General features: G+C 44.7%; 1 protein-coding gene across 3 annotated transcripts in view; it reads right to left on the bottom strand.

Moving 5' to 3' along the window:
- Positions 1-16,616, bottom strand: part of EPHA4 (EPH receptor A4) — a 142,694-nt gene that overhangs the window by 75,001 nt on the left and 51,077 nt on the right. For all 3 annotated transcript variants that reach the window (XM_026002072.2, XM_026002073.2, XM_072742180.1), the window contains exon 4: positions 2,748-2,903. In XM_026002072.2, coding sequence (XP_025857857.1) covers positions 2,748-2,903 — 156 coding nt within the window. The remainder of the gene's footprint in view (positions 1-2,747; positions 2,904-16,616) is intronic.

Raw genomic sequence — 16,616 nt, 5'->3', positions numbered from 1 at the left:
GAGGCAGTGACCAGCTGGGGATCCAAGAAGGGAACACACATTTGCTAGGTTCCTACCATGGGCCAGACCTTTACAAATATTTTCTTATTTAACTCTACTTTTTTTTAAAGATTTTATTTATTTATTCCTGAGAGACATACAGAGAGAGAGGCAGAGCACACGGGCAGAGGGAGAAGCAGGCTCCCTGCGGGGAAACCAATGTGGGACTCGATCTCAGGACCCTGGAATCATGACCCGAGTCAAAGGCAGATGCTCAACCGCTGAGCCACCCAGGGGCCCCTTATTTAACTCTTAACACAACCCTGCAGGTAGACCGTGAGAATCCCGTTTGACAGATGAGTAAGCTGAGGCGTGGAGCAGCTTAACCACCTCAGAACTTTGTGGTGTTAACAGCCACGGGCTTCCTCTTAACTCCAGTCGGAGGGATGCAATAAACATTGGAATAACACAAACAGCTTGAGTCAGCGAAGTGTAGGTGGAGTTCCAAGAGAATGGAGCAGGAGGAAAAAGATCACCTATCGCTTTGGTGTTTTCATGGACCTTTTATCAATGGTACAAAAAGCCCCCAGTCTTCCTCTCTTAATGTTACTGAAAGCAATCTGTGAAAAATCCAAAAGTTACTCCAGTTCTTAAACTTTTGGGTGCACCTGATTGCTGAAATCCATACTTTCTTTCTTTTTTTTTTCTTTCACGTGTATCCTCGAGATAAAGCCAACCATTTATTGCTACACAAACATGAAAATTCCAAGGGCTCAGCTCCTACACTTATACACACGGCAAAGCATTCCGGTGACCCAGACAGGTGGCCACCTTTGGGGTCTCCCGAAACTCTCGTGTGGCAAGCGGCAGTAGTTAGGTGATTGGCCCATGGCCCTGGAAGGCTGGCCGATAGATTGGAGTCACAAAACTCAAAATACTAGGAGCAAGAGCCAGGCCACCTTGCCACCAGAGATGAATTTTATGAGGTTCGTAACACAGTCAAGCCCCAACCTGGGGGAGGCTCTATCGGGACGAAAAGCAGGCGGTGGACCGCACACCCTAAGTTGCAGACACCACCACGCGGTCCGTCCCCAATCCTGCCCTCTGAGTTTGTTGCCAGGCCCTAAAATCCCACACCTGGACAAACGTTGGCAGTTAGTGTAACATAGGAGGAGACTGACCATTACTCTAACCACACATCGTGGGATATAGGATGAGGATCCTTGGCAAAGAACAAGTCTGGCACCTGAGCTTGTCACACATCTGTGGCCATCCAAAGTATTCTACGGAAGCAAGAGAAAATGAGAAAAATCTGTGCCCAGTACGCTAAGCTGACCCTGGGATACTCCTTCCTCCTGGAGGAAGTTTGTGTTTGACGTGGGGGAGTGGGCAAGACAGCCTGCCGGGGTCAGGGACCATGTGAGCCTTCTGGTTGTCCGACTCTATCACCAGGCTGGGGGGAGCCTTGGGCATGTTCCTTAACATCTCGGAGCTGGCAGTTACCTCGTCTATCAATGAAGATAATGTCTATTTTCTAGATTTGTGATTATGCGAGCCCTGCGATAAGGTTTCCTGAAAGTGCCGGATACGTTACCCGGGCATCACTATAACATGGATCTTACTGCTGCTGTCCTCGTGTCCTCTCTGGCTAGGAAAGAAGCTCTGGAGGGTGCGATCTCAGCACGAATTGGGGATGGATCTGAAGTCTCCTCCCAGTCCCTTTAAAGGTGAAGCCTGAGTTAGACAATGGCCTCACGGCTGGCCCTCACCGGAAAAATACTTCTATTTGGAGGGATGTTGGCTTCGGGCCGGCCAAGATGGAATTTCTAAATAGAGAACAAAACAGTAATAGTCATAGACACAGCAAAAGCTAAAATATATTGAGTAGCATCACGTTACGTGTTTATATACCACGTAACCAACACGAGGGGGCTCGATACCAACGACCCTGGAGGGGGTACTATTATCATTAACCCTGCAGATGGGGAAATGGGAGGCCGAAATGTAAGAGACTACACGGTCCTCCAGCTCCTAACTGGGCGAGCGGGAAAACAAAGCCCAACCCGAGGGAGCCCCGTGCGCCAGGCCCTCAGCATCATCCCTCCCAACACTGACTCACCCACTGGAAACACCACGGGTGGAACCGGGCCCCGCCTCTCCCTGTCCTGGTCAAGGTCACAGCCACCGTGGGGGCTGTGAAGCCCAATGTGCACAGGAAAGAAACGGCAACACTAGGAGGCCCGTCCAGAGAAGGTGCAGGAACGGATTCCCCTGCTGCCCTGTGTACGAGGTGCCAACCCCACCCGTGCCCTAGCCCCGCACTTACTGAGCCCCTATCATTAAACAGGCATTTATGAGGATCCGGGCCTAAGTGCTATGAACACAAAACTATGAGGAAAGAAGGAAGAAGGGTAATGACAACGCAAGCCATGACATCAGTGCCCAGAACTGAAACCACGGCCCACGCGCCATCCGTGCGTGGCACCCTGCCCCCTACCTGTTCCCTCGCGGCTCTAAGCTTCCCCAAGACTCCTTGATGAGGCGGGGAAGCCACCTGTGAGCACCACCTCCGCTCTAACCGCCCAGCCACACGGCCCGGATCGCTCGGATCGCTCCACCGCTCGGCGGGCAGCCGGGCATCCCGAGGCCACCAGGGCGGCGGCAGGGACCCTGGCTTCTCATAGGCCTTGCCCCTCTGCCCCCCGCGGGGCTGACTTGGGCCAGGGTCCTGCAGCCTCGAAGAAACAGGACAGAAGCACACGACTTACGGGTGCAGGGCATGGAGGCGGCGTCGTTGTCGGCTCTGAAAAAGCCTCGGTCACAGGTACACGATGTGGCTCCTTCCCAGACCGAATAGCTGTGGGGCGGGCACTTGGCACAGGCCGCATCCGTGGAGAGGGCCTTGTAATACCCAATTTTGCAGGCTGCAGGGAAGAAGAGAAAACAAAGACAAAAAAAAAAAAAAAACCCGTAAGACCACGGCTAAGAGAGGAAACCAAATGTCACCTCCTTGATTCGGAAGAGGCGACACATGTCTGTTAAGTGCTAGCGGTCACCCGGCTGTGGAGGCAGCTCAAGCAACCAAAGGCATCGATTATTTACGCTCACCCTTTAAAGTCATCGCGCTCCTGATCAGGTGGCAAGGAGCCCTACAGAAGAGATTGCTGAAAACCAGTGGAATCAGTAAAATTACAGGTGGGCGTACGGAGCGCCTCCCGCGTGCAGCTACACGGCTGATGTGCGCAGCACCGGCCCGGCCCGCAGCACCTGCTGCCCGGGCCCTGTGGAGCCCCCCCGAGGAGGACCAGCGCTGAACCGGAAATTCTTGGTACCAGACCATGCATCAGGGGAATGTCAGGGACCAGCTTTGACCCAGGTGTTCTGCCCACGAAGCCTATACTCTGGGCTACATGCTATGGAGTCGGAGAGCCTGGTCTGGACCCAACAGTTGGAAGCGTACCCTAGTCCTAAAAAATCACTCGTGATTATTTCCTAATCACAGGGACAGACCAACAAAGGGAACGAAGCATGAAAGAAAAGAGTTGGTGAGACACATGTCACAATTTCAAGAGAAAGTAATATAAAGTCCCAACCGCAGATTCTGGAATCTAATATGCTAAGTTGTTTTTTTTTTTTTTTTTAAGATCGGCAGATATTTTATGTTTATTTTCGAATCAATAAAACCCTCCGGTTTTTCCCTGTCTCCATTTTTTTCAACACCCACCCCCTGTCCTCCTCATGTGCGCACACCCTAAGTGACTGCCGCAGAGAGCACGGGCCATATAGTTCTTTATGCACCTGACAAGCTTTCCATGACTTCATCTTCGCAAACATCACACTGACACCAAGAGCTGCTTTTACTAATGTGGAAAATCTCCATAATCCTGTGAAACCCCACAATAAAAAATAATTAATAGGGCCTTGCTCGCCCCTTTTTCTCCCCTATGCCACTCACTGTCACCTCCCAAATCTGTCTCAACCTGAAATAAAAGTTGACCAACACCATCAGTATTAAGCCCACAGCGACAAGGCCATCCAAAATAAAGTTTCTTCGTTAAGACCAGAGGTTTAAAAAAAAAAAAAAGAAGAAGAAGGGGACAGTTAACCCACAATCTTTCCAATATGATTCACTTTCCATTTTCTCCATTTATCTCATCCTGAGGATGTTCCTAAACGATCAAAAATACCAGCTGGGAGAAGGACCCATCAGGCATTTTCCATGAGCCTGGCCACCAAAGGAGACCGACCATTTTACTGGAAGGTTTTACTGGAAAGAGTCAATAAGAAAAAGAGATCCATGAAACTGCTTGATTCTTTGAGATAGAGCCACATTCCCTTGTCTCATTACTCATCCATGAAGCATCTGTATGGCTTCCAGTTGAAGTCTGTTCCTCCCTCTTGCATATCCGGTTGGTATTTTCTTAATCATGCTCTTGTAATGGCAAGCGGAAAGGGAGTTGAGCAGAAGCTCCAGAGAGGCACAGTTACTTCACTATTACTAACTCCAGTTGTTTATGGAATTTCCTTTAACGAGCCAAAACTTTATGATGTGTGGAGCCCCGACAATAAAAGCGCTCAGAGATCAATCTCTCCCTTATTTGCCTTCGTCTTTCACTGGACCGGAGCATCTTAGAAAAACAAGTGGCTCCCATGACTGAGATTTATGTGTCTCGAGCTTATACACATCACATCATTAGGTATGGGTCAACATGCAAGGTGCTCTTTGGTCATGCCTAAGATGGCCCTAGGGTTTCGATTAAAATCAGAAACACCAGCTTTGGGAGGCAGATGCACTGAGGGTCAAGTTTGTCCTTCCCACTTCAAACACGAGTCCCTGAACTCAGAAACAAACCCACTGGGACCTTTCTGTCACTCAGTCACAGCCAACAAAGGCCAAGTTGTAAAAACCTGGTGTTGGGTTTGGTGGGGCTCCTTGGACTGCCGAGGAGTCATAAATTGCTCTTATTTTTTCACGTCTGGATATTGGGAGAACATTCTCTACGTTCCCGATGAAGCTTATGTACCTCCATCCCGTCAGGCCTCAAGATCTAAAATCTCACAATGGGGGTGGAAGACTGACAAGCAAAATTGGCCCATGATTGATTCGTCGCAACATGAAAATGGAGCATGTTCAAAAGTTGTAAGGAAGAGGAAAAGCAGAGTGTTGCTACTTCCTCAACTTCTGAGCTGATCGGACTACTTCCAGTTAAAAAATTAAATTCATCGTTCACAAAAGTCAAATTACAGGATGTCTTGAATTGCTGTAAGCCAAAAATTGGTCGTATGTTTGCGTTGATTTAAGGAAAAAAGGAGACGGCAATTTTATATGTTTTTCTCCATGTCCCTGAAGCTGCCATGAGTGTGTTAGCACGAGTACGTGTGAATTCATTTGGGGAATATGGAGTTTTATACCTATTTGGAAAATGGAAGGCTGCCGTTCTTCAAATACCCTACTTTTACTCTTGTTTCCTCTGCTTTTACAAGTGCAAGCAAAAATACAAAATTGTGGGGATCCCTGGGTGGCGCAGCGGTTTGGTGCCTGCCTTTGGCCCTGGGCGCGATCCTGGAGACCCGGGATCAAATCCCACATCGGGCTCCCGGTGCATGGAGCCTGCTTCTCCCTCTGCCTGTGTCTCTGCCTCTCTCTCTCTCTCTGTGTGTGACTATCATAAATAAATAAAAAAAAAAATTAAAAAAAAAATTTATAAAAAAAAAAATACAAAATTGTCATTGCGCTATTCTCAGAAACTCTTGTTGCCCTTAACATACCTTTGTCTTTGACTACATTAAAACCACGTGATTAATATTTCAGGACTCTTAGCAAGGAGCTCTCAAATATAATAGTAGTTTTTCGTGTACACGGCCGCTTGGCCGCCTACCTTCAAGATGACCTACTAAATTGATGGTAGAAGTACATTTTTTTGCTCATGTGGTTCACGGCCTTCCAGCATTTGGCGCCTGAATGTGTAAGTATGTCCCACATTTACTCCTTCCTCACTTATTTGCATCTTAAAACTTTCACTACATCTTTCATTCTAAACAAAATCCCCATGCGAGGTGCATTTGGTAGAGCAAACATTGACATGTGTTGTGATTTCCCAGCATTCTCCCGGGGGTGCCAACTACCTCACTCTACTCTGTTATGGTAATGGCCTGGTGAGCAAGTCCACAGTGAGTCACACTCTACCCCCTTGCCAGAGTACAGCATGAAGGCGCACCTTCTTTGGCCTTTCAAATGCGTCATTGTGGGAAGATGAGTTCACAGGTGCAGAGCAAACTTTGAATTCATGTCCTTTAGCTTCGCCTTAATTAGTCCTTTCTGCTGAATTTAAATGAGAAGATACATGAGGGCAGGAAGAGGAAGAAAAACTATTTTCTTTTCTTTCATCGGCTCACCCAGGAGCACAATGAGGTACACTTTAGGAGAGTTTTTGTAGAAGTTTCCCTGTGGAATATTTAAACGTCATAATTTCTGGTCAAATAGAAAACCAAAAATGTTCTTCACGTTACGTGGTGTCTTCAGGATTTCTCGGTGCAGAGAGGACTTCCAGGAGGTGTAATGCCCAATCTAAGCAGCTAGTTAAACCGACTCTTTAAAAATATTGTGTATGGAAGTTATGGTCACTTTCCTCCTTTTTTTTTTCCAGGAATAAAGAAAGACTGTCTTTATAGTTCATTTTTCAGCAATTTTGGTTTGTAAAAGTAGCTCATAACCACAGCAAAAGTGATGACCTATCAAGCATTCCTTGAGCATTTACGTTGTTTTTCTGCATGACTTTATTTAAGCTCCACAACAACCCTGTGAGCCTGAGGCTTTATCACTATTCCCATTTTGCAAGTGAAGAAACTGAGGGTTTTACGTAACTTGCCTGAGGTCACACAGTTGAGCGTCAGCATCTAACCTCAGCTCACGTTTTTTTTTTTTTTTTTAAGTTTTTTTTTTTTTTTGTACGCACTTCTATGGGTCGCACTGACACTGATATAATTGAGTACAAAAGAACTGAGGATGGTCCCAACTTTCATTGTTCCCTACAGTGCACCCTGTGGTCGTCTGCACCCCCCACGCTTTGCAGTCTGGGACCCAGTTTCCAATTCAAGGCTCTCAGAGCTGTGCTGGCCAGGAAGATGGCTAATTGATGCCACAGGCAGCTCCTGAGCACTTGAGATGTGGCTGGTCCAAATTGAGACAGGCTGTGAGTGAAAAATACATACTGGGTTTCAAAGAGTACTGCAAGAGGAAGTGTCTTATTAAGAATTTTTATATCGATTATATATTGAAGCAATAATAAAGCAGGTATATCAAGTTAAAAAATGTATCAGTAAATTTAATTTTACCTTTTAGAGTTCACTTTTTTTTTTTTAATGTGATTACTCAAAATTATCTGAATGGCTTGCATTATACTTCTGCAGGGCAGCACCACTCTCAAGTGGACCATATTAAGGCCCTTGTGGAAGCACGCAGGCGCAGAGGGACGGCTGCAAATGGTAGGTGCCAAAAGTGTGGGGGCTTGAGTCACAACCACCTGAGTGCCCAAATAAAGGTGGCCGAGGTGAGAACTGGATTTGTCTCTATTTAGTGCTGCTCTCAGCTATCTAGCTAATTCGGAAAAACCTAATAGGGGCTAATGTACTAGCAAATAGACACCAAGAGTTAAAAATTAACTTCCTGGGTAACAAATTTGCATTTTAATCCAGAGTCCCCTAGAAGGACTAAACTGAAATTCCAGCAGTGGCTCTCTCCGGGGAGAGTTGAACCTCTTATGCAAACTAGTAGCTGTCTCTGGGGAACCTCTTGGCTCTGGGGAGTCTGTGGGTCCCTCCAAGCTCTTCATGTAGGTATGACATCAGGCCCGCGCTTCCAAGCTGGCTCTATGGGAACTTCGACTTGCGTGTGCTGTGGCTACCCAGTAGATTCGGTGGGTTTGGGAATCTACTTTAGAAATGTGAGTCGCTTTTAAAGGGCATTACCTAATCAGTTCTCTGATTAATCATTCACTTGCTAGACTATTATATGAATAATTTAAGAAAAATTGATGGGAAAGGAAAACAATCTGCCAAATAGGTTTCTGCTCTGAAGTTTTTATCACAACACACAAGCCCCAGCCATCTCTGGGGAAGCTGTGAACATGAACAGATTTCCCACGGTACAGATGGGAAGACTGACACCATAAAGGTGAAGGATATGCCCCAGGCGGGGTTGGGAGTATGGCAGTATGGCTGGGATTACTATGCTTATGGGTGAAGATGGGCAGGGACATCGTTTATAGAGAAATGGGGCTCGCCTTTCCACTCCCAAACATGGCCAAACGCTGGAAAATTCACATGGTCCAACTCATCTTCATTCCACAACTGGTTTGACTGATATACGTTGAGACTATTTGAACATTGAGTTTTTGAAGGAAACTTAAAAATCATCTAGTCCAGGGATTGGCAAATATTTCTGTAAAGAGCCAGATAGTTAAATGATTTAGGCTTAAGAGTCATACCAAGACTATTAAGAAGGTACTTACAAGAGAAAAATCTAACAAATTTTCTTTAATTTTTTTATTGATGGAATTCAAAACATAATAGTAATAAAAAAGTCCTTTTTTTTTTTTTTAAAAAAAAAGCAGGTTTAATCATGATAAAAATGAAATTCTTATCTGGGGAGATAACATTTTGCTTAGTTAGATTTCAAAGAAAATGTTCCATATTATCAAATTGATTGCAAATGCCGTCTGTAAAAAGCATTCTTAGCTCTCAGCCCATACAAAAACAGGTGGCAGGCCTGAGGGCCAAACTTTGCCGACACTTGATCTAGTCCAACATACTCGTTTTTGAGATGAATGACTTGCCGGTAGTTCCTTCTAGAGCATTCCAGGACTAAGTCTGGAATCCGAGGTACCGTAGTCTCTATGACCCTGCAAGGCCTCCCTTAGTTTTGTACAGTGAAGCTTAATTAAAAAAGAAAACAAACAACAAAAAAATACTTTCTGTTGCTGCAAGACAGTCAACTTTCCATCAACCACTCTCCTGGAAAACTGATTTGACTCAGTGTTATTATTAAGTAAATCCACTTTTAAGTTAATTTTCTTGGTTAAACGAAGTAGCCTGATTTGGGAGACATTCCTCCTCCATTTGGGGGGCAAATATTATCTCTTAGACTATTGGAGTTTTTGCCATTTAACATTATGATTGATTTTAACGTCACATTGTTTTAAGGTTTTATTTCCTCGGAATCTTGAGCTTGAATTGCGGACCTCCTCTGTACAGGAAAAGAATGCCATTAATTTTTCCTTTCTGAGCCCCTAAAACTAAAAGAGGAATCGAGATACTTTGCACTTATGATGCCTGTGGATAAATGCTGCCTTAACCTTCTGCCAGTGTAGATGGGTTTACTCCCCACCCAACTGGAGGATATGCGTAGGCAGAGGAGGTTCAAACACTTTAGAAGAGATTACTGATCTCTTAGGCCATTCCCCCTGGGGCCTACCCTCTAGTTTGGGAGACCAGCTGATTTAAAAGGGGCGAGGCATCAAAGTGCAGATGACCTGAGTCCAAATTCGGCTGGGATGCTGAGCTTCTATTCCCAGCAGCCGTCACTCTCAGACTTTAACATATATCAGAATGATTTTGAGGTCTTGTATAAAGATCAATTGCTGGACTCCAATCCAACTTTTGGATTGTCCGATGGGGCCCGAGAATTTGCTATCCTTACAAATTTCCAGATCGGTGACAACACTGCTGGTCCTGGCACCGCACTTTGAGAACCGCTGCCCACCTGTAAACAGACCCATCTCTAAGCAAAAACATCAAAATACAGTTTATCTCAAATGAGGTAGAAGTATCTCATCCTCTTCCAATACAAATGCTACAGGGAATGAAAACTGCTTAATTACTATGGGGGAGCGGGGGGAGGGCTAATTATTATCGGGGCGGGCAGGGGGGATATGGCATATTCTCTGCCATCACCTAAACCAATGGAAACTTAAAAGAATGAATGACTTCCTTATGAAATTGAAATTATTCTTCAAACCGTATAATTGCTCCTTGTAATAATCTCCAACTTCATAGAACAGAGCCTATCGTGGATTGTCTTTATAAAAATGGACTAACCTGGGGGGCCTGGCTGGCTCAGTCGGAAGGGCCAGTGACTCTTGATCTCGGGGTTGTGAGTTCCAGCCCCACACTGAGGGGAGAGATTACTTAGAAATAAAAAGAACCTTTAAGAAATGAATTAATCCAAAATCCAAAGGAAATTTATTAATTAGAACAATCTCAAATAAGTAGTTTTCTTCTAATACCAGCACTATGATCACTGTTTCTTCTGATACTGTGCTTCAGAACTACTGAAAGGAATGCTCCATCTGTGTTTGCTTGATTTTAGAACTGTCTTCTGTTATCTGGATGGTAAGTGCAGGATGGTAAAAACAGGTGTTTGGGGGTTTTCTTCTTATTGTTTTTTTTTATTTTTTTAATTATTAAATAGTGGATCAATGATTTAGAGATCTTTTATATACTCTGGAGAAAACACTTTCTGAAAGACAGTTGTTCTGGCTCTGAAAGACCAGAAAATGAAGTTTATCCCACTCATGCCAAGATACACTTCCTCTACCAAACAACTGAGTAAAAACCTAAAAGATCCCAGAACTGAAGACTCTGCCCTGATGCTGGTGACTTTTGGTCTTCATTCTCCTGGGGATGTTATTTTGAAGTGGCTTTTGGGGAGATGGTGAAAACAAAATTTCAGATAAAATGAAAATATTTTTTTTAGGCTTACTGTAATCAAGTTTATAAAGGAATAGACTGGAGATCTGTTTTGGATGGTATTTGGATGATATTTAGGACAGAGATGTTTCATGATCATCAACAACAAGATCGTAACGAAAGTAAGCGAAAGTAAAGAAGGACAAAGGCAGAAAGTAACGCAAAAACAAATCACTGGCTATTTTTTTAATGTCACATTTCTCCTCACTGTCCCATTTCCTTTTAGACTGCGGAGTACTTTATAGCAGGGGACAGAATGGGAAAGGCACGCACTTGGGTCCAGAGTCACATGGCCCTGGATTTGGTCTTTGCCTTGCCATCATCAGACGTGTGGATTAGGACTTTACCCACTCTGACTTCAACATTGTCCTCTATGGGGGCTTGGTGTGATGATGAAATCAGACAACAGGGAGGAATGAAGTTGGGGGGCCTAGCCTGTATCAGCGATGCTCTAAAAAGGTCACGTGTTATCACCACAGTGTCATGTGGCTGGCCTGCACCAGATGAGAGGGTGGATAATCCCTGTATTTTACATAGTACCAGAGATCATTTTTAAAACACTGCAAGAGGGGCATCTGGGGGGCTCAGCGGTTGGGCACCCGCTTTCGGTTCAGGTCGTGATCCCGGGGTCCTGGAATCGAGTCCCACATCGGGCTCCCCGCAGGGAGCTTGCTTCTCCTTCTGCCTGTGTCTTTGCCTATCTCTCTGTGTCTCTCATGAATAAATAAATAAAATCTTTCAGAAAAAATAAAAATAAAACACTGTGAGATAACACACCCATATTTGTTCACTTCCCCTGCTAACATGATATAGCAAACTTGAGGGTGACTTCTCGCTCATAGCATCTGCAGCTTATTTAGTGACTGCAGGTAAGATCAGTCATTGGGTAAAAATACATTCATATTAAAAAATATGTAGACACATTTTAAGAACAAAATAAATAACTGGGTTGTGTTTTCAAGGTTTCTTCTCTACCCTGATAGTTTATGATCCAGACCGTCTCTTCCAGCAAACCACAGTTCTGTCCTATTCTCTACATTCCATCTCCTGCTATTGTTTCCACTCTTACTTGGGAACTAGCTTTCATAAAAACAGACAATGGGAAAAAAAAAAAATGACCGAAAAATCTATGCCGAAAATTGACTTGCTCTTTCAAGAACAGAATGCAGGATCATCCCATAAATAGGTGGGTAATTCTAAAATGTCAGATGTAGATGGTTTTTGCAGAAGATGCAGTAAATCCTCAGGAAGGAAGTTCACATAAAGCTTGCTCAATCTGAATTAACTCCATAAAAATTATTGAGCACAAACAAGAAGAATGTAAGGGAGAAATAACTTGTTATTTCCCCTGCTTGCCCGGAAAACAGACAATCTAATTATATGAGGTGCTATTTCTTTTTGGTGAATTTGGAAGGAGTCAACTTGAGCTGTAACAGAAGCTCTAAAGTAGACCAAAGTTCAATTAAACATGGAATTAATTAGTGGATGCCGCACACAAACAAGACCTCATTCTATTGTCAGGAACTCTGCTGAGCCCTCCTCCAGACAGATGGGAATGAAGATCCTTGGTTGTCATCTTTGTACCTGCAACCCTTGGCTGGTACGCCTGGGGCTCTCCCTCCTGGGGGAATTTTTAAGGGCTCTGGCAAAGGCAATCAGGCTCCCAAATACAGATGTAAGTCACTTGAGTGATAGATAAAGTGAAAGGGCGGCTTTGGGATTTTTGAAAAAGACATCATCTATTCTGTTTGTTCTAAACAGAGGTTGCCACCAGATTTCATCACGGTGCAGTCAGACACTTTTACTTAGTTTGATCATGACAATTCCACCCAAGATGGAGTTACTGGGAATTTACAGTGGGTCACAATAGAGCCAATAGAAACCAATTATTTCAGCTTGATAGGAGATGACAATTTTAGAATGGAAGGCAGCACAGCAAACTGCTGCTTGCGATGATTTCTGTAATCACAATAATTTCTTTTTTAATATGTAGTTTGTTAAATAAAGAGTCTTTATTCCTACTCTAAAGCCTTGTTCTTATTCTCCCACTTAGGGCACTGAAAATTTTCTATGTGTAAAAAAAAAAAAAAAGAAAAGAAAAGAAATCACAGATTTTAATATTGCCTTCAAAAACAATCAATTCAGGGAAACCATGTAATCCCTAGAGAAACTCTACAAACTTCTTATGTTTCCCCTTTATTTCCTACCTGAACTTCGCACATCGATGACCCTGACTTTCTCCAGTAAACATTGAGATTAGGGAAACGTTAACTTGATTTTGTTTTCAATTTATCAATCCTGTTGAAGATATAAATTCAAGTATATTCAGCAGAACTCAATTGAATGACTTATCATTATATTTCAAGGTCATGACAAAATTTAAGCTTATCAGCTCTTCTAATACATTAAAGTTTATATTAAGAAAGCAAACGAATGGACGCTAAAAACACACATGATCACACTATAAAGAAAAACAATCAAGAGAGACCAATACATTAAGATGAGCTAAATGCAGAAAGCGTTTAGTCATGTTTTTAAAAACACCTCATCTCTGCCTCGAATTTGAATATAAAATTACTGAAAATAGAAAGGAACACTCTTGAAAGATTTAAATAAGCCCTGCCACATAAACTATTAATCCTCACCACGGATAGTACATCATTCACAGCGATGACATGCAAATCCGAAGCCATTAACACCGAACTTGATTACCCGTGACATTTCAGAGAGGGCCAGGCTTTTTGATGAGTTCCTATTGTCTTCTTCACCCTTTGATATTTGGGGTCCATAAAGACCAGTGGCTCATTACATATCCACTGATTACAAATACCAGGTCAAGGCGCTGAGTAAGGAAGCAGCTGGTCCTCACTCCCACACCTGACACTACCCACCCCCCCCATCTGCATTTAATACAGAGTCTGTGTGATGAGCATTATCATGTACAAACGTCCCCCGTGGAGAGGCATGTGCATGTATTCACTTGGCCACTCATGTTTTAGTAAACATCCACTAAGCCTTTATATAATAACAGTGGAAGTAGCAATGCGGGTGAATGCTTACTGAGCACATACTAAGTGCTACAGGGCGAGCAATGTGCTCCTGCCTTCAGGACCACTGCTCAGCCCCACATCTTAAGGAACCTTCGTTCCCCGGCAGAGACACCTGCAGACCATCATGCGGTTCTTCCCTACGCACCCAACCCAGGCCACCTGCTAGTAGAAGGAATATTGTAGAAAAATGACATCTGAACGAGTAAGCGACCCCTGCGTGGAATATTCCCGAAGAAAAAGACGTTAGCCAGGAAGCTTACCCCAGGGGCTGAAATGCCAGTGACTCCCAACCAGCAGCAAACCATGTGGTGGGCACTCCAGGGACCCACCAGGCTGACTTAGACGAGGACCCTCTTTTAACAGAGATCACAGCCCGACTGGAGAGAGAAGTGGTTCCCTCCACGGACAGCCTGTTCCTGGCTCATTTTCTCCATTTAAAAGTAAAGGTGGTAAAGAAGAGTGGGAAAGAATGAAATATGTCCTGAAGGCAGGGCCAGATCAAGAGGAACACGTGTTAAATAATTATTTGATTAACTCCGGCAGCGTCGCTAGTCATTGTCATCCAAACGACTTTATCGCCCGGGTTGTCACAAATCATGATTTACGCGGCTGTAATAACTGCTTGGCGCCCCTTCTTCTTTTTTGTTATGTTGATGGGAACTGAGGATCTCAAAAAATAAAAATAAAAAGTGCAGCTTTTAAAGACTGGCTTCCCCGTGTTAGTTATTAGCAATGCACTACAATTCGTTTTTTGATCATGGATCCCTTTGCTGGTTCCTTTTTGAAAATGATTGTCCTGAGAGGTTTTGTTTTTTTTTAAGAGAAGGTTAAGATTCTGAATACTTGAAATAAAAAGAAAGCGATTCATGTTTAATGGATACGATCAGGTTCAGTATCTGTTTTTGGCATTGCAGGTAGTAGATTCATGATTTTTTTGTTTTTTAGAACTACCTGCCAGCATTTAATATCCCATGTGTTTGACTATTCCAACACTGCTTATGTCTGTGGAGAAGAAAATAAAAATTCCCAAGGAGTTCCCAGAAGAGTCCTAGTCTAGACCAAGAGAAATTTATGGGGACTCTGCACCGTCGGCAGCTGCGACCTAAGGGACCAGAGCAAGGCCCAGCCGGCCAGACCCCAGAGACCAACGGTGAGGACTTGACTCTTCCACAAAACAGTGTATACACCGACCCACTGTCCCCTACGGACTCGGTTAGGCTCGTGCACCAGGGGGAGGATTTGATAATGTAATTGATGCATCCTGAAGCCATCAGGCGGCCGGACCGGCGGCCTAAGAAATCAGTTGCAACTGCGAGCAGGAATGTGGCGAGGCGGCAGACACCCACCTGACAAGGATGACCTAGGCCGTCGTCGGGGCCGACCCGGGGCCTCCCGAAGGACCACCTGAGCCAACATGCGCGGCTCTGACCCCCACGGCACCGGGGCCACCTCCCGGCCTTCCTTTGATCTCCTGCGGTAAAGCACAAAGGGCCGGGTCTCTAGATCCTCCCCACGGCCGGATGGCAGGGCAGGCCTGGCTGGTCCCACCCTTAGGGGCTCTGGAAGGTTCTCTTGCGGAAAGCGCCCTGGCAGCCTCCGCTTTCTGGCATCAGCCCGGATCCGTGGGAAAGAGCAAGATGCCAAAAGTGCTTGCAGGTGAATTCTTTGTCCCTTTCAAGTCCATCTGACTTACCCTGATGACTTACAAGTGTGTTTATCTTTTGTCGGGAAGGATTATCATTTCAGTCGTAAATCTTTCCCAGGTATAAATTATAAATCACAAACAGGGACGCCAGGGGAAATACCAAGTCGTCATCTGCTCGTGTGTCTGCGTCTCATCCCAGATATCAAACACGAGCGACCTTGATGAAAATGGGTATTAGTACAAACAGCAACGAGCCCGTGATGCCGACATGTTCCCACAGGGTTGGGTCATGAAGGAGGAAAAAGCAGAACTCCTCCCCTTTGTCAAACAGCGACGGGATCAAAGTGAGAGATGACCCACCCACCTGAAGAAAGCCCCAGAAGGAACCAGGCGGACTAGCAGATGCGAAAGGCCTATCACTGACACAGCCTAAAGTCAAACAAACAAACAAAAACCACCTTTCCGCATCCCAAACGAACTTCTCGACCAACCTTCAAGAATGATTATGAACAGTATAGGATTCGAACATTTTTTTCTAGGATTCCATCTGCAAGACCTGGCTTACCTGGAGGTAGGGAAATGGTTTAACCGTTTTGCTAATTACTCTTCCTTTCTACAGAGCACAAAGCAATGACAAATCATTGCGAATCCTTCCAACTAGTCACCAAAAGGTCGATCATTTTGGGGTCTGGAAAGCTGAGACCAAGAGGAGACCTAAATTTTATTTATTAGGATATGAAATTTATTTCCACCCTGGCCCTGAGGCTGAATCATTCTGAAAGAGGTTTGGATGTGAAGGGGGGAGAAAAAAAAAAAAAGGAAAGAGAGATGAGGTCATAAATCCTTCCCCAGTGGGCAGGGGGAGGGGAGAGGCATTAAAAAACTTTGGCAGGTGGATGATCATCTGCATGAACAAAATGAAGCCTTTTTCCTCAAGGCTATGTCAAGGTTACACTCGGGATGTCAGGAACACAACCAAGAATCCAGCCCACACCCCTGAGTAATAAGTGCAGTTGGGGAGTTGAGGGCAGGCCTGCCGGAGGCCGGGCCGTGGGCCTGGAGTCCAGTCCAACGCTCCCCAGCCAACACCCGGGGCCTCTGCTTCCTCTCAGGACCCCACACTAAGTCATTCATAAAAGCTCTAAAATCCTACGCCTGGGTCCTTCCTGTGACCTGACAGGCTCAGTGATTCGGAA

The sequence above is a fragment of the Vulpes vulpes genome, chromosome 16 (genome assembly GCF_048418805.1).
Source record: "Vulpes vulpes isolate BD-2025 chromosome 16, VulVul3, whole genome shotgun sequence".
NCBI classification, from domain to species: Eukaryota; Metazoa; Chordata; class Mammalia; order Carnivora; family Canidae; genus Vulpes; species Vulpes vulpes.
This window is presented reverse-complemented; position numbering and strand designations above follow the sequence as displayed.